At 44.8% G+C, this 24806-nt stretch overlaps 1 protein-coding gene and 1 long non-coding RNA gene across 2 annotated transcripts; one reads left to right on the forward strand and one right to left on the reverse strand.

Moving 5' to 3' along the window:
- Positions 1-83: 83 nt before the first annotated feature.
- Positions 84-14135, reverse strand: LOC118885014. Its single transcript, XR_005017424.1, has 4 exons — positions 14055-14135; positions 9875-9995; positions 2496-2552; positions 84-869 (listed from the first exon to the last, which is right to left on the reverse strand). It is a non-coding gene; the product is annotated as an uncharacterized LOC118885014 (long non-coding RNA).
- An 8005-nt stretch (positions 14136-22140) lies between these two features.
- IER5 (immediate early response 5) lies at positions 22141-24334 on the forward strand. Its single transcript, XM_036827327.1, has one exon. It carries the CDS (start codon positions 22393-22395, stop codon positions 23371-23373), a length of 981 nt encoding a protein of 326 aa, XP_036683222.1. The 5' UTR covers positions 22141-22392; the 3' UTR covers positions 23374-24334.
- Positions 24335-24806: the final 472 nt, after the last annotated feature.

Genomic DNA, 24806 nt, shown 5'->3' on the forward strand with positions numbered 1-24806 from the left:
TAGTTGTGGCACGTGGGCTCAGTAGTTGTGGTGCACAGGCTTAGTTGCTCTGCGGCATGTGGGATCTTCCCGGACCAGGGCTCGAACCCGTGTCCCCTGCATTGGCAGGCGGATTCTTAACTACTGCGCCACCAGGGAAGCCCTTCTGTCTACTTTTGACCTAAGAGGAGATTGTTCTCACAGTTGTGGCCATGAGGAATAGTCGTTCACTAGGGAAGCCAGTTGATCATTTTCTGGCAGGGTCCCTCTGAGAGGCCACACCTTATTTTGATTGCCCGTGTCTGGGGTCTTTGCCTTAACATGTGCAGGTCAAGCATCCCCACAGGTGCATAAACTGGAGTGCCAACGTATTCATTTACTGTGAGAAACACGATTGCCAAGTGGGTCAGATATTTGTCTCAGCTGGTCAGTACATCTTCCAGCAGCAGAGTCTACGTGAGAACAACTAATCACAGGCAGAGCTGTGTGTGGTGGTCCCACAACTGGTGCACGGGGTGGCGTGGCGGTGTGGGACAATTCTTGCTCTTTAGCTCCCCCTTTCCAGGGTTAGCTGTTCTTTCACACACTATTCATTCACGGAACATTCTCCAAGGAGAGTGGGCAGCAGCGCTGGAGGGGTTCAGGGTCGCTTGTGTCCCAGCCCAGGTGTTTTCCACTTGACTGCACTGCCCTTCTCAGAGGAAAAGTCTCCACTGCCCTTCCTGAAATGTCTTCACCACCTCTCTTCCTTTGGACATTTGCCATCTTTTAGCCTTTGATCTCACTGTAACATCTCTACATCTCCCTTTCACTCTGGGCTCCCTCTCTCCAAAGTCCTTTTATCTTCTGTTTGTCCCAAACCCTGCAGGCTGTGTAACAAATCTCAAACCCTGGTGGTTTAAAACAACAACAATCGCTTTATTACCTTTCGTAGTTTCTGTGGGTTGGGGATTTGGGTAGGGCTTGGTTAGGCAGTTCTGGCTTGGGGTTTCAAGTCAAATAGTGGCTGGAATTAAAACAGTGCAGTACTGGAGGAGCTGGGGGTGGGGGGGTGGTCAGGCATCTCTCTCTCTCTGTGGAGACTTGGGGGCTCTCCATGTGGTCTCTTTGTGTGGGTTAGATTGGGCTTCCTCACAGCATGGTGGCCTCAGGGCAGCAAGACCGCTTACATGGCAGCTAGCTTCCCCCAGAGCAAGTATCCCAAGAGATCAGGGCAGAAGTGCATAGCATTCCTCTGACCTAGCCTTGGAAGTCACATAATGTCACCTTTGCCCTACTCTAAGTAGTCAAAGAAATCACAAAATCCTGTTCAGGTTCAAGGGGCGGGTATAGAGATCCCAACACTCAATGGGAAGACTGTCAAAGTCATGTTGTGAGAAGAACATGTGGGTGGGAGGTATTTTTGTGGCCATTTTTGGAAAGATAGAACCCATCACAAGTGCCATGACCCACCATCTGCTCCCCATTCCACATTGTATTAGTGTCCTAGGGCTGCTGTAACAACGTACTGCAAACTGGGTGGCTTCTAGAACAACAAAAAGTTTTCATCTCACTGTTCTGGAGACCAGAAGTCCAAAATCAAGGTGTTGGCAGAGCTGTGCTCCCTCTGAAGCTCTAGGGAAGTATCTGTCCCAGGCTTCTCTCCTAGCTTCTGGTAGTTCCTTGGTTCGTGGCTGTATAACTCCAGTCTTCAGATGGTGTTCTCCTGTGTGTGTGTCTCTGTGTCCAATTTCCCTTTTTATAAGGACACCAGTCATACTGGATTAGGGGTCCATGCTACTCCAGTAGGACCTCATCTTAACTAACTACATCTGCAACTACTCTATTTCCAAATAAGGTCACATTCTTATGTACTGGGGTTAGGACTTGAATCGGGGGTGTACACAATTCAACCCATAGCACACCGGTACCAAACCTCTGCAGGCTCCCCTCAATCCAGCAAAAGCTCCTTTTGCTCCAGTGAATCAGCTAGCACTTAGGAAATCAAACTAATTAAATGAATTCTCCCTATAGTGAGATTGACTAGTAATCAGTCCACCTTACCTTAACTCTCCATGAGAAGAGTTAGGTCAAATGAATCTGGCAGAATTTTCTATGGTTCTGGGGGAATTTGGGAGACAGCAATTCTTTCTTTAAATCAGGCTTAGTTGCTCCGCAGCATGTGGGATCTTCCCGGACCAGGGCACTTGGTTTTCCTCCATTTATAAGGCTCATCTCCCAACCTCTGCAGGACAAGGAAAGGTGTTCTTGACCTCCAACTTTTATCCCTGATGGTGAAGGCAGTTGCTCATTGATCTACTTGCCCAACAGCTTCTCCTCTAGAGCCTGAGGCTTCTGATGCCTGCTGTCTTTGATTCTCTTAATAAGGTCACATTCTGCCAGAGGGGGGATGCTTGTGTCTTTCAGTAGGTTAAATATGCTTTCAGACCCCTGGACATAAGATTTCTGGAAACACTTAGACCGTGGGCACCCCCTGCTGAGGAAGAAACCCAAACTGTGACTCCAGAGGAACTCACCAAGCTTTCACTGAGGCGTCCTTCTCCTTCTCTCTTGCTTCCCCATAGTTGGCTTGGCTGAGTGAAAAGAACACCAAATACCGCCACATACATGAGTGACTTAACCATGTAGCTAGATAGATACCATATCTGCCATTAAATGTACCTTTGTTGTAAATCTTGTTTGATTACAACACTAAACTCTGCCCATTTATTCTATTTCTGTGGGTTAGGACCACAGCTAACCCATAAGGGACATTTGTGCAAATTAGAAAATTGTTCCCTTCCTCTGGGTGAACACTGACTAAGGCCGGGTCGCAGGGCTGAGCCAGCAGAACATAGAGTGGATTTCTACCCTGTCTGCCCCCTTGGTGGGGTGTCCTTGTACAGAGCACAACTTTACATGGCAGCTCTGGTCCTACCCTTAGAAAATGGATGGAAATTGGCTGTAGACTAAGATGAATGAATCAGTTTGGAAGAGAGGGGTAATGATGGAAAAATACAGGTCAAGTCATTCAAAATGGTAGAATTAGAAGCCCTGTGTGTGGATACAAACAGCTAAAATTATCTGAAAGGTTTTACATAATCCTATCATCGAATTTATTTATGGCGATCTATTTTTAAATTTCTATGTCATATTAGACAGTCTGTTTGCACAAGGCCTGGTATGTAGTAGGAACTCAGTAAATACTTCTTGAATGAACCAGTACAGTATTTTAATTAGCTAGTCCTCATGTACTGGTGCAAAAGAACAGTGTCATGTTACAGCTGAAGTCATAGAGGGGAAATATCCCACTCAGGATTGTATGACATTCAAGGGGCCCAGGATGAACACTCCAAGGATTCATCTGAATTCTTTAAAGGTTTCATCAGCATTAACATTCTTTACTTAATACTTTATCTTGTTATTGCCTTGTCTGTGAGCTTAGGGATCCCAAACATTCTAACCACACTCCTCCTCCCCGACACACATGTTAGGGACAAGGACAGATTTCAGAGGTTCTTACATGAGGCACCTTTTTCTGGAAGGTTTTGAGAAGAGGCACTGAGAAATGAGTTCTCAGCCATTTTGGGGGCCCAAATATCTGATACTTAACATATATCTTTTTATTCTTAAGGCCAGTAGAGCTGTTACATAATCTGAATTTTCTTTTCTATCATCACTTGGGTATTTAGCTAATGAAAGTTCTTAGGAATTCTCTGGCGGTCCAGTGGTTAGGACTCGGTACTTCCACTGCAGAAGGCCTGGGTTTGATCCCTGGTCGGGGAAATAAGATCCCACAAGCCACGTGGCACAGCCAAAAAAGAGAGAGAGAGAGAAAGTTCTTGAAATACAAATTCTATCAGTTCTTACCCATGACCTATGAAGTATAGGAAAGTGCTTGTTCTAAGGAGAATTGATCATGTATTTGTTCTCCTTTCCCCCTTCCTCCCATTCAGTGTTAGTTGAACCCAGCAGAAGCTTCTGCATTTGTTCCTTGGTGTGGGTTGGGTGTGAGAGAATGTTTGGGACCAGAAGGTTCTGAGTCGGTTGGAGCTGGACAGTTGGAGTGAACAGCTGAGGGGCAGCTGGAAGGCTGGGTTGGCCTGGAGCCCTGGCAAGCCGAGGCCGGGGCTGAGGCAAGTGCCGTGGCGGCAGCCAGACCTGCGAAGAAGCAAAACAGGGGCCAGAGAGTGGCAACAACTAAGGAGAAAAACAACTTCTGAGAAAATAGCTTCTTTCTTTTTTTTTTTTTAATTTAATTTTATTTTTTTATACAGCAGGTTCTTATTAGTTATCTATTTTATACATATTAGTGTATATATGTCAATCCCAATCTCCCAATTCATCCCACTACCATCACCCCACCCCCGCTGCTTTCCCCCCTTGGTATCCACACGTTAGTTCTCTACAACTGTGTCTTTATTTCTGCCTTGCAAACCGATTCATCTGTACCATTTTTCTAGATTCCACATATATGCATTAATATACGATATTTGTTTTCTGAGAAAATAGCTTCTTAAATGGAAAAGAAATTCAGGGAACAGGAGGCTCCAGAACGAAATGGGAAGCCACTAGAATGGAAAAGGAAGTGAAACCAAGGGAAAAATGAGACATTTAACCCCAAGCTAAAGCAGTCTTTGCTTTTTTCCCTTTTTGAAGAATCAGTGTGGATTCTAAGGTGAATTTGTTAGCTGAACTGAGTAAAAGCTCTCTATTTTTTTAAAGCAACACGACAGTAGCCTAAATAGAGAATTCTGGGAACACCGGAAAAGACACAAACTCTAAAAGGTGACAATTCCAGGAAAATCTGGAATAATAAAAAGTAAAACATTTGGAGTCCCATCATCTACTGAAATACAACCCCTTGATGTACTTAAAAGATCCCAACGCATATACTCTGAGTATTACATAACAGCTACAGCTACATGGGCCCTGTATGATGTACCACAGGAAGTTGCCAGACCAGATGTAACCCTCAGAGGCTGAGAACTTGGGCTGCCTGCCCCCTGACTTTAAAAAAACTGAATTAGTCATTGATCCCTGAGGATCAAGGAGGGTTGAGGACGAAAGGCAAGCTGCTCTAACCCAATTTAGGCCTTTGCAACTGAAACTGCGATCAAATTTCAAAGATTTGTAAATTGCCCAGCTTCATAGACCTGCGATCGGTCTACAAGATGACATGTTTATAGGCCCAATGATGACATTTTCAAGGATTGGCCTCTGCCGCACGAATTAGTCGTTTCTCTGTGTGGCACTGTAGACACTATACTTTCATTAAAGCCACAGGGTTTATTTACTCCAGTTTCTCACTAATAATCTGCCACAGACAGTGATATTCAAGTTAAATTCTTATGTCTTTCATTAGTTAACCAGCCATTCATAGAATGTATGTTCCATGAGGCCTGAGACTCCTGTGCCTGGCACACAGCAGGCACTCAATACATGTGCATATTGACTAAATGAATTTCTGTAATACCTACCACGAGCCAGACTATACAGGCAATAGTGCCCAATGACGTTCTGAAAATTAGCAAGTGCAGAGATGGCCCAGACCTGTGCTTGTAAGCAAGTCAAGCTCACATAACACAGAATGATTCTAGGGAAGGTAATCTGGAATGTATTTCTGTAAAATAGACCCTGGGCTTCATGTTAATAGAGGAAATACAATTCTGACAGTGACCTTGTGTGATAATGCTGAACAACACAAGTTGGATAAAACTTTAGAGTCTAATGGAGACAGGGAAGCCTGCATATGAATATTGCATTAACGAAGGGGAGGAGGGAGAAAGGGGAGGACTGGGAAAAACCAGGGCTGCCCCCCTCCCCGCAGCAGCTGGGCTGGGCTTCCAGGGCCAACAGGCAGTTGTGATGGTGACATCTAGGAACTCAGGGATGTCCAGTGAGACAGAGTAAGCTCTAATCCTCTCGTTTCCTTTTGCCTTCCCCAGCTGTCCAGTCCTCAGAATTAACTCCCTCTCTCAACCCCTCAGTGCTCTTTGGCTCTGCCCCACAATGGACACTGGCTACTCTGTGCTGGAATTTATCTGTTTCCACACAGCTTATCTGTCTGGCTAGACTGGACACCGCTTAGGGACACAATTTGAATTCTATCTCCTTCGCTTGGTATCAGGGTGATCTTAAGTTATTTAACTTCTTAGCCTCTATTTTATAAAAGCAGGTAAGTACCTGTTTTCCCAGTGCTGACGTGTGAGTTAAAGGAGATGTGAGTGTATGAAAACACATGGCGCAGGGCGTGCCATGTGCGGTGTCTCTTCCTCTAGGTTTTCTCCAGGGACTACTCCCCATGTCCTGCATAATCATAGCTACCATTTATGGAGTGCTTACTATGAACTGGGCACTTCGCATATATTATCTCTAATTCCTCATAACTTCAGCAGCAGGCATTCCCATTTCGCTGAAGTTCAGATAAGTTCTATTTCTTGACACGGTCACGGTTCATAAATGGCAGAGGCATGATTCAAACCCAAGTCCTTCTCCATATACAGCTGTGCTCTTTCCAGTACATCACCCTATCTGCACACAGTAGGCACTCAGTCGATGCTTGATGGAAATTATAAAGTATCATCTACCCTAAACTACGTTCCATAGTGAACCTCCGGAACAAATGAATAAAAACAACTTTACAATGTATCAGAAACTAATAAAGTCCCTTATAAATTGTGAAAGGCTGGATCTTTTTGCTCAGGCTTTGATGATGTGACTTAAATGCTGAATAGGGTCAAATGAAACACATAGGGAGCTGTCACACATTTCATGGAAATGTCAGTAAAGCCCATGGATAAGATTCATTCTTTGGCAATTGTTGGCAGATGGCAATAGCTGAGGCACAAAGGGAAAATTAAAAAAGCTCCTCACCTTGCAAACAAACTCACCCAAGGTAGATCCAGTGATACACAGAATTTTTGAACTGGGAGGTCATTTAGGGGTTATATAGTTAAATTCTCTCATTTTACAGATGAGAAAATTGAGGCTTGGAGAGAGTAAAATGATTTGCCAAAGGAAAATCTAAAACTAATTACAAACTTCATATCTTTATAACATAACGTCACTAGTCATTAGGGAAATGCAAATTAAGACCACAGATATCACTACATACCTATAAGAACAGCTAAAATAAAAAGTAGTGACAACACCAAATGCTGGCAAGGATGCAGAGAAACTAGATCACTCATCCATTGTTTGCAGGAACACAGAATGCTAAAAGCATTCTGGAAAATAGTTTGGCCATTTCTTTAAAAACTAAGTATATGGTTATCCAGAAATTATACTCCTGATAATTTACTCCAGAGAAATGACAATTTATGTCTACATAAAAATCTGTACACATTGCTCATTGCAGCTTTATTTGTAATAGCTAGAAATGGAAAACAACCAAAATGTCCCTCCATAAAACAATGGTACACCCATGCTATGGAATATTACTCAGCAATAAAAGAGAATAAACTCTTTACACATGCAACAATTTGGATGAATCTCAAGGGCATTATGCTGGTTGAAAAAAGCCAATTTCAAAAGGTCACATACTACATAATTCCATTTCTATAACACTCTCAAAACGACAAAATTTTGAGAGATGGAAAACAGATTAGTAGTGCCAAGGTTAGGGATGGTTGCGGAGAAAAGGCTGGGTGTGATTATAAAGGGGTAGCATGTGAGAGATGGTAGACCTGTATCCTGATTGCAGTGGTGGTCACACAAATCTACACATGTGATAAAATGACACAGAACTCATGCAGCTCAATATTAAAAAAACAAACAACCCAATCAAAAAATGGACAGAAGACCTAAATAGGCATTTCTCCAAAGAAGACATACAGATGGCCAAGAGGCACATGAAAATCTGCTCAACAGCACTAATTATTAGAGAAATGCAAATCAAAACTACAATAAGGTATCACCTCACACCGGTTAGAATGGGTATCATCAGAAAATCTACAAACAACAAATGCTGGAGAGGGTGTGGAGAAAAGGGAACTGTTGGTGGGAATGTAAATTGATACAGCCACTATGGAGAACAGTATGGAGGGTCCTTAAAAAACTAAAAATAGAATTACCATATGACCCAGCAATCCCACTCCTGGGCATATACCCAGAGAAAACCATAATTCAAAAAGACACATGCACCCCAATGTTCATTGCAGCACTATTTACAATAGCCGGGTCATGGAAGCAACCTAAATGCCCACTGACAGCCAAATGGTTAAAGAAGATGTGGTACATATATACAGTGGAATATTACTCAGCCATAAAAAGGAACAAAATTGGGTCATTTGTAGAGACATGGATGGACCTAGAGACTGTCATACAGAGTGAAGTCAGAAAGAGAAAAACAAATACCGTATATTAACGTGTATATGTGGAATTTAGAAAAATGGTACAGATGAACCGGTTTGCAGGGCAGAAATAGAGACACAGATGTAGAGAACTAACGTATGGACACCAAGGGGGGAAGCAGCAGCGGGGTGGGGATGGTGGTGTGATGACTTGGGAGATTGGGATTGACATGTATACACTAATATGTATAAAATAGGTAACTAATAAGAACCTGCTGTATAAAAAGTAAATAAATAAAATAAAATTTAAAAGTATATCTATATATATATTAGGGGACTAAAAAAAAATTGCATAGAACTATAGGCACATACTGTATCAGTGTCAGTTTCTTGGTTTTGATATTGTACCATAATTATGTAAACTGTAACCATGGAAGAAACTTGGTGAAGGGTACCTGGGACCTCTCTGTACTATCTTTGCACTTTCCTGTGAAATCTCTAATTATTTACAAATAAAATATTTCTTTTAACTGAAGGACAATGCAGCAACTCATTTCTTTTATGATACTTGTAATTATCTGGCTTATATGAGACTAGTTCCACGTAAAGATTGGCCAAATAATAGAACAGTCTGATAGTTCTAGCTTGTTAAAGTGATCTGTGCCTGTTATCACAGCTACCCCCAAACTCCTTTTTAGAAAAATCCCATTTCATTTGCAATCAGATTGTAAACTAAGATATTTAAGGGGACCTGTTAACAATGGAATAATCTGAAAAGGCTGTCTTATTAGAGTTTGGTAATTTCATATTGTAATATTAAAATAATTTGTTTGGGAAGTGTTGGGAGCATTTCCACTGTTTTAAAACCCTGTAGAAGAAAAAGCGTAAGGTATTTGGTGCCGGGATCCTGCTACCGTCTTTTACAATTTGAAGGTGTCCCCACATAACGTAAGGTAAGCATCATCGACCTATGTGGCCAGAAATGCTCATCACTTGGTGGTGAGCAGCTCAAGATGATTTGGATGTTAAGCCTCTTTTTGCAGAGGCAGGGGGGCTACCTCTTAAGATTGATTATACTTCAGCCATTCGGATTGTCGGGTTATCAAGCTGGTTCCCTTGCAGCGGCCGTTTTCTACTTGTTCACAGCTGTACCTTGAGTCTGGTACATCACCTGTTTTCTGGGGCTCTTAGTGACCTAAGGGGTGTGACTAATGCTTTCCGTTATGACTGTACTGGTCAACCTAATGACTGAACTTCAGTTAACTGCATAGTTCCTTAGGGGCCGTTCCTCATGGAATTGATCCACATGTGTGGTTAGGTGTGATGCAGCTCACCTCCTTGTAGGGGAGACAGACAGGTAAGAATACAATAGAAATTCATCGTGATCAGTCCTACAACAGGACTACGTGCAAGGACAAAGGTGGGATCCAAGAGGGCAAAGGTAATTCTGTGATGAAGGGCGGGGGGGGGGGGGGGGGGGGGGGGGACAAGGGGAGCACTGAGGACCAAGGCTCATGGTGTCAGAGAAAGAGGCTTAAGCTACTTTTTCTTCTACTAGTTGCAGAAGAGGATAAGATACAGAAAGATGGGAGTGAGTGGAAGAGCTCCAGCTATCATCCAACCCTTAATGAAGCAGCATCTGACCCCGAAGCGTGCTAGGGCACCGCACGTGTCTGTGTTGTTCACTGAGGTATCTCTAGCACCCAGGACAGTAGCTGGCACATAGTAGTGTTCAAAAAATAGCTGTTGAATGAACAAATAAAAAGAATACATTAAACACATCCTCTGTTCACTTTATCCCTAATGACTTTTTTGATCAGCTCAGAATGCTACACGGTGACATCCCAGAAGCCAAGGAAGGAGATTTCAACAAAGAAAGTGTATTCTGTGATGTTGGGTCTGGATGGGGCCAAACTCATCCAGGTGTTCCCAGGGCCCAGTCTGGGGCCCAGTACAAGTGGACAGAGCATCTTCATTGGATAAATGACATCAAATAGTTTTTTTTTAAGAGTTAACTAGAATGTTGTGATGGCTGTTTCTGTCCTCTTATATTTTGTTGGTTTAGAGCCCAAACTGCAGAGATTTTAATAAACCCTGGAAACATTTAGGAAACATCTCAACTCCTTTTTCCTTAAAATATTTCTCCACTGCCACTAACGTGGCAAATAAAATTGGGCTACGCAAAGTCTTTTTCGTTCCTCTTTTTCTAGTGTGTTGGATCTCGAAGGGACCTTAGATGAACCTCATCATTTCACAGATTAGGATCTTGTGAACCGTGAAGTCCCACAGCTTGCTCAGGGTCACCTGACTGGCTAGTGGCAGAACCCCGGGAGAATCTAATTCCTCATCCAGTGTTCTCTCTACTATCCCCTGCTCTCTCTCAAAAATTCAAAGCAACAAATGTTTGTGGGGTGCCTATTAGATACAAGACAGTAGGCTGGTTTCTACTGGAGAGACAGAGGTTGAAAAAAGGTCCCTATCTTGAACCATTTTATAATCAAGTAGAAAGAAAGACATGTATGTGGAAAATTCTAGAAAATACATGCAAAAATAAGTGACATGAAAAAATCCATGTGGGAATGAACTTCAACTTGAAGGACTGGAGAAGACTCTGGGGCGAATGTGATATCTTAAGTGTGCCCACTCTGTTCCATAGGGAGAGTGGTGGTGGGTGTGTGGATATGGGGGCGGGGACGTCAAATCCATCACTGGTCCCAGAGGCCATTTCCCGCACAGCTGGTGGGTTGGAACGCTGCTCACCGCTCACTGTGTGCTCACAGGAGACGCCAGGAACCATGATGATGCTCAGGCCAACCACAGGTTTTCTGAGCAGAGAAAGAACCAGGCTCAGTATTTCAGGCACATACTTACTCCCTTATCTTTTGTTAATCTACAGTGTTCATAAACGAGGGCTTTCGAGCCAATAGTCTTAGTTTGAAATTCTGGTCAATACAACTTGATATTGTAAAACCACCTCCAGAAATGCCGAGGATATTAAGTGATACAGGACTGCAGAGAATAGTCAGTAGAATTAATGTGCTAATGAGGTAGTAACACAGCTTTGCTCAGGGTTAACACTTTCCGGAGCCAACCAATTAACTGCCCGTTCTAAAACCTCCCAGGCATATTCTGTGTTCAGAGCTTGGTAAAGCCCCTGGCCTATGTAAATCTCAGCCCTCCTATGCTTTTTGTTGTTTTTTGCAGGACTTGGGGAGTGGGAGAGGAATTGAAAATGAATGACCTAAAGCTAGATGAGTGATAAATCCCAGGTTGCGTTACCTTGTTGTTTTACCAAATATTGGTTATATATCAGCATAATCATGTACTTGTTTAGCATCATAGCAGTCCTTCATGGATTCACACAGCCTTTCTCCAACCCCAATTTGGGTCAGGGCAGAAGTCATGCTCTCGGGGCTGCAAGTATTCTGACTGCTATTCTGCCACCAACCTTGCTCTCTAATTAACATCCCTCTACCATGCAGAGTCCTTGCCAAAACAAAAAGAATGAAAGCATCTCTGGATCCTAACGTCTAACATTTGAGTCAGCCACAGACGGCTTTGTGGGAGGGTCCTTTGGAAATAGTACAGCACATACACACACCCATTACCCTCTTTACTCTGAAAGCCCTTCTCTGGTCTCCAAAATATCCATTCTCTTCATGAGGTATTTTTCTTCTTTAAAATGTTTCACAAAGTCAAAGTTGGGAAAGATAATGTCATAAAACACTTCACATTTGTGGCGCTATATACCGCTCCTCCATTCTCTTTCTGGGAAAACTTTCCCTCAAGGACGGATAACTGTTTTTCTCCTTTCTAAATCATTAATTCAACAAACATGTGCTGAGTGTAACCCTGTGCATGCCATGTACAGTGCTAGGTGCTGAAGAGGATATATTAGGAACAACTCTTGTTGGAACATCAAAGTGAATCATATCACTTCTCTATTTTGTTTATCTGTTAGAAGAGTTTGCCAATTGTATATTCCCTTTTCTAAAATATCAGGAGAAAAAGAGATAATTTATGAGTATTCTAAGTGTCTTCCTCTACTATATATTCTCCCATCCATCCATCCATCTATCCACTCACCCCAACACTTCCAACATTCTGTTGTCTCCTTTGGACCAAGTGCTGTGCTAGGCACTAAGGATGTACACCTATCTGCTGCCCTCAGGGAAGTCCCAGTCCAGAGGGACATGGTTGTATGATCAGACCATGAGCCAGAATGTTATTGTTAGAGTGGAAGCATGTACTCAATGCAAAAGGAACCAAGCCCATGGTTTCTAGTGGCTGAGGCTCATTGTGAGTTAATTCATGGAACAGGTTTCTGTTTTTGATAGCTGCTTTAATTCCCTTTGGGTATATTTTCAAGGAAATTTAAAAACAGCAAAACCTAGAATCCAATTTGATATGTATAATCTTTTAATCCTTTGGGGACATATTTGGTCCTTCTGTTTCTCTGCCTCCTTTACCTTCAGGCTCCCGAACTTCTCGAAGTCAGGTCGCTGGTCTGTTCCCTTTGTTTAGTGTATCGTGTGCTTTCTCTTCCTATCCACATCGCTTCTCATGACAGGAGACGTTTCAGGACCCCAGAGAGCCCTGGCTGGCAGAACAAATTGACATGTGGGAGTGTGAGATGCCGTCTTTCAGAAAAAAAGCAAGAGGAAGAGGTAAAAATGGCAGGCTGAGAGAGCAGAAAAAGGAAAAGAGAAAAAAGAAAGAGGACAAGGCAGAGAAGAAAAAAGAAAAAAATAGCAACACCAGCCCTAATCAGATCTCTCCAGACCTGCTGTTGAGCAATTTCTGTAACTGAGAGTCAGGTTTAGAAAAAACCTGGCTGGAACGGTCTTTCCCAACACGGGGGCGAGGTGGGAGCAGAATTACAGGAATACCAGAAGACTTGACTCACTGAGTCGCATCTTAAACGGAGATTTTGTTTCAAAATTATGAACTGGGGGTGTGCGGTGGGGAGAAAACCTTCCCAGCATCCATCATGTGTTGCTTTCGAAAATTATTATTTTGGAGCACAAGCTGTTTCCTGTCTTTAAAGCCTATTATCTATTTCCCTTCCAGGTGGAGCCTGGGCTGCCTGCTAATTTAATCCCCTGGGTTTCCCCCTCTGCCTTCAAGATCTCACAGAGATTCAGGCTTCCTAAAGAGGGCACCTTTGTGTCTTCCTCCCCTGAAGGCTCCCATCTACCCTGGCAGCCAAGGAGATGCTATTTTGGGTAACAGCAGCTGAGTGGGAAGGATTGTTAATTGTTTGTCAAACCCATCCAGTCTAGTTAGATCTCAGGGAAGGAAAAAAAAAAAAGAACAAAGCCATACCCCTTCCTTCATTCTATTTTACTCTCCCAAAGCGGGGGAGGGGTGGGTGCGGGTAGGGCCGTGGTGGGGGTGGGGGTGGGGGTGGGGGTGGGATAACTGGCTTCCTTTCCGCCTCAAGCAAAAGCACACAAACTAATGTTTAAAAAAAAAACTAATTCTTCTAGCCAACTGGAAACACATAAACATAATATTGGCCCAAGAACCAAAGTAGTTTTAAAATCATTTACAAGCCTCAAAACAAACAAACAAAAAAACCCCAAACAAACAAGCAAAAAAACCCCAAACAAACATAAATCCCATCACAACAAAAGAGACATCAGGGGCGCTGCCATCCAGTGGGACCACAGCATTTATTCAAACCACTGCGGCCAAAATGACTAAGCAGATCCCCCCACCCCGGCCAGCACCCACTGACACACTGGAAAACAATTCTACCCAGGCACACTAATCAGAACACCCACGGCGACACGCACTTACTCCATCACAGCGTGGACAAATTCAAAATCAAACAGAAAATGACCCACACTGAGAAAGGGCTCCTCAGGACTCTGACCTCAGGCAGGGTCCCCCACGTGACTCTGAAACTTCCTAAGCATTGCATCAGCCTACTAGGAAAGGGGACGAAAAGACTGGGAACCAAAATGTTACACTTCTTAAAAGGGCAATGCCACAAAAACATTTTGTAACTGTTTTTTCTTCCTTGACCAATTCTCCTAAGAATGATGTCTAGACTTACTTGACTTTTAAAGAACACTTGTTTTTTTCACAATGATCTTTTTGGTATTTTCCGGGAATGCCAAAAGGAATTATCTCAGTAAGAAAGGATCTGAACTCAGAGAAATTTATAAGTGATAATGGTTCAGGGGATGGATATGAGAGTGCTGCCTATTTTACAATCGTTTTCCCTCAAAAGAGCTCAGACTGCCTTATAAACATAAATCTGCTAATCCACACACTAGCTCCTGGTTAGACAGCAGATCTGAAACTTCCTTTTACACTGGAGGAGGTGTCTGTATAAATACTTACTCAGAATTTGCTTAGTCAAAATGAGCATGAGATGGGTTAGTGATTTGGGGTTTTCTAACTGAATGAGCATTCATGTTGAAATTTAGATCAGTTGTGTTGATCTAAAATGGACTTGACTGATGAATTAGAATTTGTTCCATTAGCTACAGCAATTAGAAGGGGAGTGAGGAGATGAGGCAAGACTTTCTTATTGGCTGAAAGAGATATAGCTTGCCCCTAAATGAGGTGCTGATAGCCAGTAGGGTTTTCAGTACATCATAACCAGTAATGTTTAATTAGAAAAGAGTAGGCAAGCAACTACTCTCTTAGTAATAGTATCACATATTTGTAAATAGCATGGCAACAAAAGCAAACCGTCTATCAAAAAAAAACACCCCTTATTTTATGTGAAAAATGGCTTTTATAGGGAAATGGTAGAGCTTAGTGTCATGAATAATTATGAGCCAGGGTAAGATAAAATGCATTTGTGGTGATAGTTTGGTTGTTGCCACTAGAATAATTTGTCAAGTACTCTTTTTTCCCCCTTCTAGTTGGCTGTGTTCAAATATGTTAGCCTCAAATTTTGGGAACCCATTAATTGGTTTATCAAATAGTTATTGATCCCTTGATATGTACATAGCGATACTCAGGGTTCTGGGTGTAGTGGAAACAGGATGCAAAAAAGTGTAATGGAGCACCTCTCAGCACTTTATATTGTTATTGGGAAATAAATACGTCCACATCAAAGTTAAATAACCTGTGAGTAAATAAAATACAAAACAAAAACATAAGGGTATCATAAGATAACAAGTGGTATTGTGGTTTTAAGTAACAAATGAATGTTAGGTTATGAGAGTGTGTGTGCCCAAGTGAACACATTGTAAATACCATTGGGCATGGAAGGCTTCCTGGAGGAAATGGTGGTGCAGCGTTTGGGCAGGAGGGGAGAGTGCATTCTGTTGAGGAAGCAGCAGATGAGACATATACTTTTGATTAGACCTGTCCAGCTGAGGAAGAGGTGGGGCATTTATGTTGCTCAGGGTAGTAGAAAGGTTGGAAAGACTTGCCTAGATTCATTGAATCATAGAATTCTGGACCTGAAATGATCCTAAAACAATCAGCTAGGCCACTGGTTCTGAAACGTGGCTGCACACTGTAATCACCTACAGAGCTTTAAAACATCCACTGCCTGGGTCTCACCCCAGAGATTCTGATTTTGAGTCATCTGGGGTGAGGTCTGGGAGACTCGATATTTAAGGCTCCCCAGATGATTCTAATATGCAGCCATCTTCTGAGGACCACTGATTTAGTCCAACTGCCCAATTTTACAAGACAAGGACCACCTGCAAATCTGCCCATGCACAGCTGGTAAGAAGCCAGGCTCTGTTCCCCCATTCCATTCCAGGCTGTTTGTTTTTAACAATGTATGTAGTACTCTGAAGACCAGGCCAGAGGGTTGGATTTTTGCCATAAAGGTCATGGGGAACCACTGAAGGTTTTTGTGCAGGAAAATGGCCCATTGAAAACAAATGGTCCTGCAATTCCAGGTGGACTTCAGAATTGAAAAGATTCAATGCACCCTAAAAACGCCTGAGAATGAGGCTGTCCAAGTGAGTAGGCTTTCTCTCTGAAATTTGTGTGCATGTTTGTATTTTGGATTTTAAAATAATATTGTGATAATTTATGTGTTATCACATTCAGATACGTAGAATTGGGCTTCTCTAACTTTGTGGCTACTTCTCAGTTCTAGAAAGAACTTTCTTCTGGCCAATTAGCTCTGTTTTTTACATTTTTCTTTGATTTTCTCCTCACCTCTACAACCATCTAAGTGTTTCATGTTTCACTTCCTTTTCACTTTGTCTTTCCTTTGCTCTCCCTCTTCACCAATCAAGGACATTTGTTAATTGCTCACAATATGCTCATACATATTTATATGTCCACACCTCCCTATCCCTTTATTATCCCTAGGGCAGTGTTGTCCAATAGAAATATAATTAGAGCCACATATGTAAAAAGAAACGGGTTAAATTAATTTTAATAATTTTATTTAACCCAATATATTCAAAATGTTATCATTTCAACATGTAACCATTCTTAAAAACATTAATGAGATATTTTACATTCTCTTTTTGATACTAAGTCTTTGAAATCTGCTATGTGTTTTACAACTACAGCATCAGTTTGGATGCTAACCATGCAAACCTCAAAAATATGACACAAGTTGGGTTTCAGTAAAAGGATTTTATGTTGTTTCAGTTTTTAGATTTGAATGGAATAAAATGTAAAATTCAGTTCATCAGTTGCACTAGCCACATTGGCCTAGGGGCTACAGTATTGAACAGTGCAGGTCTAGGGTCTTCTGTAGTGGTGTTTTTTCATTCTGTGATTTGAGAGGGTACCATGCTCATTTTAATGAGTTTGAATGCTCTACTTATTGAGGGAATTTGTTTTTCTTTGGAGTATTAAAGGAGATGAGGTATGACAAAGATGATCATAAAAACATCCTAAGTTTCTCTGAACCAACATACAAAATTTAGGACAAGACAGAGGGTGGGGCTGTAACAGTTTTGGAAGGGAAACGGGGAGGAGAAAAAAAAAGACAGGCAGGTTTTGGTGCCCACCCCTAGTTGAACGCTATTTTTTTTAAATTTAATTTAATTTTTTTAATTTTTGGCTGCTTTGGGTGACTTCGTTGCTGCACACGGGCTTTCTCTAGTTGCGGTGAGCAGGGGCTTCTGTGTGGGCTTCTCATCGTAGTGGCTTCTCTTGTTGTGGAGCACGGGCTCTAGGCGCATGGGCTTCAGTAGTTATGGCACGTGGGCTCAGGAGGTGTGGCTCGCGGGCTTAGCTGCTCACGGGATGTGGCATGTGGGATCTTCCCAGACCAGGGCTCGAACCCGTGTCCCCTGCACTGGTAGGTGGATTCTTAACCACTGCGCCACCAGGGAAGCCCCAAATGCTCTTTGACGATAAAGAAATTCTATAGTTGTCAAGCCGCCAAGAGAAAAAAAAAGATGTAAAATATGCCAGAAGAGCGAGAGAGAAAAAGTTGAAAGGTGAATTTGCCTGTTCTCAGAAGAGCAAGAGGGCTATTATTTACATAAAAGTGCTTATAATATATTTCTGTGGAGCTTTCCTCCTGAAGAACTCAGGATGCCATGCAAATGATTACTCACTTACATAAGCAACTTTGACCAAAATGAATTTCCAAATGTCCTAACATTGAAAGGTAGGACAGAACGTTATTTCACTCACCCACTTCTCACCCACGGTTACTTCTCACAGAGCTATTGTGTGCATGATCCATAGTGGGTTTGCATTGTTCTTACACAGACTAGACTCCACTTAAGGCAATATAAGCTCTGTAATCATCTGATAGTAATACTTAGTCTTCAATTCGTCATGCAAACGAGAAAGTCAACAGCAGTGGGCAGACAGGCCCTGTGTTAAAAGGAATCCTCAGGCCAGAGCCTAGACAGTGCCTGAGTGGGGACAGCCGTGGCCAGCACTCAGCGCGCTAATCTGCTCGTGCCCCAGGGGAGAAGATGGGGCGTGGAAGGGCAGGACAGACTTGATGGACATCCTCTGGCCACTTCTTCCAGAGCAGTTGCTTCCTCTGTCCTTCTGATACCCCCAGTGTGTCTCATCGTGCTACCAACTTTTTTTTAACTGAGAGAATCCTAAAGATTGATGACGGCAAATTCTAACTCTGCTTTCTAAAGCTTAGAAGAGTACGTTCTATACTTTCTCTTTTTTTTCCGATAGGTGGAGGTGAAGCTTGCTGATCATGAGAGCCTAGGTCCTCCAGAGATGAGTTCTCAAGGTTCTGTTTTGTTCTCAGGATTAGAGGAACTCCTGATAATAAGAGCAATCAGGCTCAGTTTCAAGTCAGCAAACATCTATTGACCATCTATTACTTGGTATAGTAGAAAAAGCATTCAAAATTCAACAAATGCTAACAGCACACCTACTATGTGCTTAGTACTGAGCTAGGCACTGGTATAATAATAACAATCACGATAAATAAATGTTTTAATGGCACTAGGAACGGTACTAAACACTGTAGGTATTCTTATGATTCCCATTTTACACAATAGGTGACTGAGGCACAGAAAGATTAAATAACTTGCCCGTGTTACAAAACATAATTTTCTTTTTTTTTTTCCCCTAAAACACAGATTTTTTTCCTTTTCTTTTAAATTTATTTTTGGCTGCGTTGAGTCTTTGCTGCTGCACGCAGGCTTTCTCTAGTTGCAGCAAGTGGGGGCTACTCTTTGTTGCGGGTGCGGGCTTCTCATTGTGATGGCTTCTCTTGTTGCGGAACACAGGCTCTAGGCATGCGGGCTTCAGTACTTGCAGCACATGGGCTCAGTAGTTGTGGCTCACGGGTTCTAGAGTGCAGGCTCAGTAGTTGTGGCACACAGGCTTAGTTGCTCCGTGGCATGTGGGATCTTCCCGGACCAGGGCTCAAACCCGTGTCCCCTGCATTGGCAGGCAGATTCTTAACCACTGCGCCACCAGGGAAGCCCCATAATTTTCTTATTTCACCTAGATGTGAAATAACTTTCCAAAGGTCACACAACAGGTAAAAAGTGGAACAAGGCAATCTAGCCCCAGAACCCCACACTCGAGCTTTAGAGTTAAATAGGTTCGGAGTTGAAGCCCACCCTCTCCACCTACAGCTGTAAATTACTTAACCTTTCAGAGTCCTAGTTTCGTCACCTGTAGATGGAGATAATGACATGGACTTTCAGAACTTTATAAGGATGATACATAATGCCTATATGTGATTAGCTCAGTGCCTGGTAGACAATATCATTACTAGGGATTCATTAGTTCAAGTGCATAACCACTCAGTATGCACCTGGTATGGCCATCCCAAGTGTTAAAACCTTGAAATGCTTCCATGCCAGTTGGCAGAATCTCTTGAGTGCCCCCCTTCCAGGCCACGCAGCCCCTCCTGTAGGAGCCTGCCCATAACCCCCAGCACTGTAAAGGCCTCCAGGACTCTGTCCTGATGGTCAGTGCCTGTATCCTACAGTTGTTAAATATTTTCACTATCTCCTGGCTACAAATATGAGATGGGCTCCTGCCTTTGATGAGAGCACAGTTTGGGAGGGGCCCTGGGCATGACAGGAGAAAGTAATGGAGACAGTGATGAAGGAGCCTGCTTCCACCATGGAGGATGGAGCAATGCCCAGCTCAGGTGGGTCTGGAAGTCTTCCCCCGAGGCTTGCTCTATCAGTGACCTGTTTGGGTGGGTGAAGGCATCCCATATCATCACTAAAGTTCCTTTTGTCTCTCGGCTTTTTCATTCTTGCTACCTCCACCTGGTTCAGACCTTTATTACTCTTTGCCTAAACTCCCGCAAGAGCTTTATAATTAAGTGGTCCCCTTTATAATTAAGTGGTAATTAAGTGTACTGACCGTTCTAGAATACATTCTGAGGTTCTCTTACTCAACAACTTTTAGTAGCTCCCTGTAGGAAGCCCCATCTCCTCACTGAGGCATCCACAACCCACTACCATGTAACCCCAGCTTCTATTCCCAGTCTTTTCCACTTACTATAGGTGCCTGGCATCTCTGCCAAATGAGGTGTTCCCTACGATGGACTCTGTTGCTCCTGCTGGTTGGAACTTGTGGAGCCCACCTCAGGGTTTTTCAACGCCCACCTCAAATACAACTTCTTTCTCCCATCTATGTTCCTGCCTTCCCCAGCCTCTTTTTCCACCCCAAGTCATGTGAGGAGTGATGTGTTCTAATAGCTGGCGTCCATTGCTAGTTTATTATATGTCAGGCTGTTCTAGGAGCTTTGAATGTGTTACCTTGTTTTCTCCTCACAAAAGCTCTAAGAGGTAGACACTATTATTATCATCTCTATTTTAAGATAAAAAAGTCCAAGACAAGTGAAGTAATTTTCCAATTCAGAGAAGTGAAGTAATTTTCCAAAGGTCACACAGCAAGTAAAAAGTAGAGCTGGGATTCCAACTCAGGAAGCTTGTCTTCAGAGCCTGAGCTCTTAGTGTTTTATAGTGATGGCCAGCTCTCAAAGAAAGAGAAAACAGAAGAAAAAATTTCTCATGTTATTACTCAAAACACATGGCTTGCTTTTGTAATTACTTGTGTTGTTATTTTATCTCCTTCTTTACTCGAGCTGAAAATTCCTAGAGGGGAGAAATACTGGGTCCCATGAACTGGTGTCTGTTATCGTCATTAAGTTGGGGGAATAGATAATTACTGAGCCATCACATCCTTTGGGGGCCTCCTGATTATGAATTAGCCATAATCAAGCCCACCTTTCACTAATATTTTTCCTAACTAAATACACTACTTGGCCAAACCCTGATACAAGATCAGGCCAGTGTTCCACGTGGACTCCAAGAAAACTGTGCTTAGTTTTATAACTCAGATTGTTGCTGAGAGTTGTCATTCATCAGAAGATGCTGCATAATACAGCAGATGTGTATGTGATTTCTCCTTTTTAGAGTTGGATAAATTAAAGCATCCTAAGGTTATTTACCAGAGTCATCAGGCAGGTTTGTGGTGGAGCTTAGGTTGGACTAACTCAAACTGACTCTCCAGGAACCCAGTCTAGGACCCTGGACAACCCTGTGCTGTAAGGCTCAGTAAATAGACTAAGTCGTTGATTGACCAGAAAATTCTGGAACACTCTTCCCCTGTATTTTTACCTTGACACAAAATAAAATTATGACATCATGATGGGAATACAGGACTTCTCTATTTGTATTTTTAGAACTTGTTAGATTTTTCCAAGGATGGACTGGTCAGTCCTGTTGAAGAAAAATCACTGTGGAGAACGTGTACCACCTTTCATTGTAACTGATCTGACAACTGTGTTGGTTTTAGAATCTGGAGAACAAAGTGATAGATGCTAGCTTTAGTGGAGAACCAAAAACTTTGTACATAGACACAAAGCCTTCATAAGCAGTCAGAAACTTTGGAACTTTTAGAACTCCCTTTTTCTTTCTTCGGTGTTAAAATTGACAGGTGCTAACGAGTGTATGTGACTCTAGAAGGCAAGGGATTTATCCAAAATTAATATCTGCTAAATATCTTGTAGTAACACTATTTGTTATCCAAGGGTATCCTGTGCCACGTTTTGCCATCATCTCCATTTCTGTCGGGTTGCCCCGGAGCTTACGGGTGTGTGACGCCTTGCAAACGGTGGCGGGGGAGGGAGGAGTGTTGATCAGAGAAGGATCAGGACTTTATTGCAGAGCAAAGTCCACCACCATAGTCGGATGAAAGTTCGAATGGTTTAGTTCGCTTTGGTTGCGGCAAGTAGCGCACAGGCCAGCAAGTTTAAGTACAAACAACACCGTGGCCATCCGGTCCCCCGCCGCTCGGAGCACTGGCCGCGACCCGCCGGTCAGCGGTCGCGCGCGTCGCCCCCTTTAAGAGCCTGCTCCGCGGGACCAACGTTCGAATGGCCCTGGCGCCCCTCCTCGGTCTCCGATTGGCCGCACGAGGCGCACGAGGGCGCGCCGATCGGCCCCGGAACGGTTGGCGGCCCTTCGCTATTGGCTGTCGGGAGGCCTTTATAAGGCGCCCGGAGGCCAGACTGCCCTCAGTTAGCGACCCGACCCCAACCTGGCTGCGGAGCTGAGGTGGGGAGGGCGCAAGAGCTACCGAGTGCGTCGCCGGAGCCGTTTCTATTCGGAGTCTTCAGAGATCCAGAGTCCACCGCCGGGGCGGACTCGTTGACGCCTATCGTTCCCGTCTGAGCTTCGGAACGTGGGTTGGGGCTCACTCTGTCACCTCCGCGCCAGCCCTGGGAAGGTGAGGCAGGATGGAGTTCAAACTGGAGGCTCACCGCATCGTCAGCATCTCCCTGGGCAAGATCTACAACTCGCGGGTCCAGCGCGGCGGCATCAAGCTGCACAAGAACCTCCTGGTCTCGTTGGTGCTCCGCAGCGCCCGCCAGGTCTACCTGAGCGACCCGTGCCCCGGCCTCTACTTGGCCGGTCACCCGGGGGCTCCGGCGCTGCCGCAGCAGGCTGGGGAGTCGGTGGCCGGGCCACCCGCGGGCTGGGGGGAGCCACCTCCGCCGGCCGCCTGTGCCGCCTGGCCGGAGCCCGAGCCCCAGATGGAGCTCCCTGCCGTCCCAGAAGTGCCACGGGAGGGTGACGCGGAGCCTCCGGCCACGGTGACGGGCGCCGGGGACACCCTTCAGGGCGGAGAGGCGGAGGCGGCGGAAGCTGCCTGGCGCCGCGTGGAGGGACCGCGAGAGACGGCGGTCGGAGGAGCCGGGGTTCCCGCCGGAGGCTCAGACGTCTTCCCCCAGGGACCTGGGGCAGCGCGCCGCCCCTGCGGCTGCCCCCCGGGGGACGAGGACAAGATGAGCGCATCTCCCCGCGTGGACGGCTGCCGCGCGCCGCGCCCCGCCGGGCCCGAGCCCCCCGTGCCGCCCCCCGTCTGCCCCAGGAAGCGCGGCGCGGAGGGGGTGGGCGGCGGCCCCGCGGACTGCCCGGCTCCCGGCTCGACCCCGCTCAAGAAACCCCGCCGGAACTCAGAAGAGCAGCCGGGCGGGGCGGCGGCGGGGGCGGCCGCGGAGGAGGAGGAGGAGATGGAGACCGGTAACGTGGCCAACCTCATTAGCATCTTCGGTTCCAGCTTCTCGGGACTTTTACGGAAAAGCCCCGGGGGCGGCCGGGAGGAAGCGGAGGGAGAGAAGAGCGGTCCGGAAGCCGCCGAGCCCGGGCAGATCTGCTGCGATAAGCCGGTGCTGAGAGACATCAACCCTTGGAGCACTGCCATCGTGGCCTTCTGAGCTCTCGGATCCCCGAGCGGGAAGAGGTTGAGCAGCGGGCGTCCCGACGTGAGGGCTGGGCCTCTCCGGCTGCGAGGACGCCCCAGAGGCCGTCGGCGCCGAGCGTGAGGAGACCGGGTGCCGCCGGGCGGCACCGACTGCCCTCGGGCTTGGCGGCCGGCTGTGCGGAGCCTCTCGGGTCTCCTCTTGAGACTGGGGAGTGTGAGGCTTATCGGAAGAGCACGATCGTGGACTTTTGTGTCTGTGTGTGTCAGTTTGTGTCGTTGAATTAGGACTACTTTGTGTCTCTGGAGTGCATCCCCCCTTCCCCTGGGCTTGGGAGGTTGGGGGCAGACAGGGACTTTCCGCCGCCGGCAGCGCCGAGAAGGAAGCGGCGGGGAAGGCCGGGGCCGGGGAGTTCCCCGTTGGCTGGCGGGGGAGGAAGGGACTTCACACAGACCCCTCACGTGAAAGCTAGGACCGCACCGGGGCCAGGAGCGGCGCTTCCTCGCAGGATTTCCTCACACTAGAGGCATTTCGTCCGGACTAGGGGCTTGTGTGATTTCTCTCCCTCCCCACCTTTCTCTCTCCCTGAAGAAACGTTTATACTCTGTGATCGCTCTGGGAAAGGGGAACGTTAGCGGTCCTTGTCTTCCCGACAGGGAAGAAGCTTGATGAACTTCACGGCGGAGTTCAAGCTGGGAAGTACGGAGTTTATAGATAAAAGATTTATTTTTTAAAAGCTCTAGATCAGACCTACTACACAGTGCTTTTAAAAACCGTTTAAGGAAACAAAGTTTACAGACAGAAGCCCTAAGTGGAAAGACCTTATGGGTTTGTAGATAGTGACTCCAGTCTTTGTTGTATAAAGGTTGGGGGAGCTGACAAGGTTTTTGTACAGTATTTTCTCCTTCGTTGTTTTGATTTTTGTATAAAAATGTAACTTTACGTGTCTGACACGTATTAAATATTTTGAAGCAACTTCACCGCCTCCTTGTCTGTAATCACCTGTCTGGGTTGGGAGGGAGGAAAGTGGGAGGAGGGGAAGTATGGTCCGCGTGGAAAATTGAAGGTGTGGTTCTTCATATCAGTTGTTCACAGACTGGGGACATTGTTTGCTGGCTTCACTAAGTATCCAGAGAGACACATTTAAGCTTTCTCCTGCACATCAAGAGGAGTGCTCTTAGATACTAATATCAGTGCTATGCCAGTTTCTTGAAACCTGCCACTGCAATTGCCTTTTCTAAAGTCTAGGCGATTTGATTTTTTACAGCCCAGTCTTACAGTGTCTAATATTAAATAACTTAAGTGCCAACTTCTGAAGCCCTTCCCATCCACGGAAGTGTTTTTCACTAAAATTTTTAGTTTTCTGTTAGGTAACGTGGGTCATCTTTCAACTTTGTTACTGAACAAAACCTGACATACGAAGGAAGCCTGATGAGATTGACATGCCC

The sequence above is a fragment of the Balaenoptera musculus genome, chromosome 1 (assembly GCF_009873245.2).
Source record: "Balaenoptera musculus isolate JJ_BM4_2016_0621 chromosome 1, mBalMus1.pri.v3, whole genome shotgun sequence".
Taxonomy (NCBI): domain Eukaryota; kingdom Metazoa; phylum Chordata; class Mammalia; order Artiodactyla; family Balaenopteridae; genus Balaenoptera; species Balaenoptera musculus.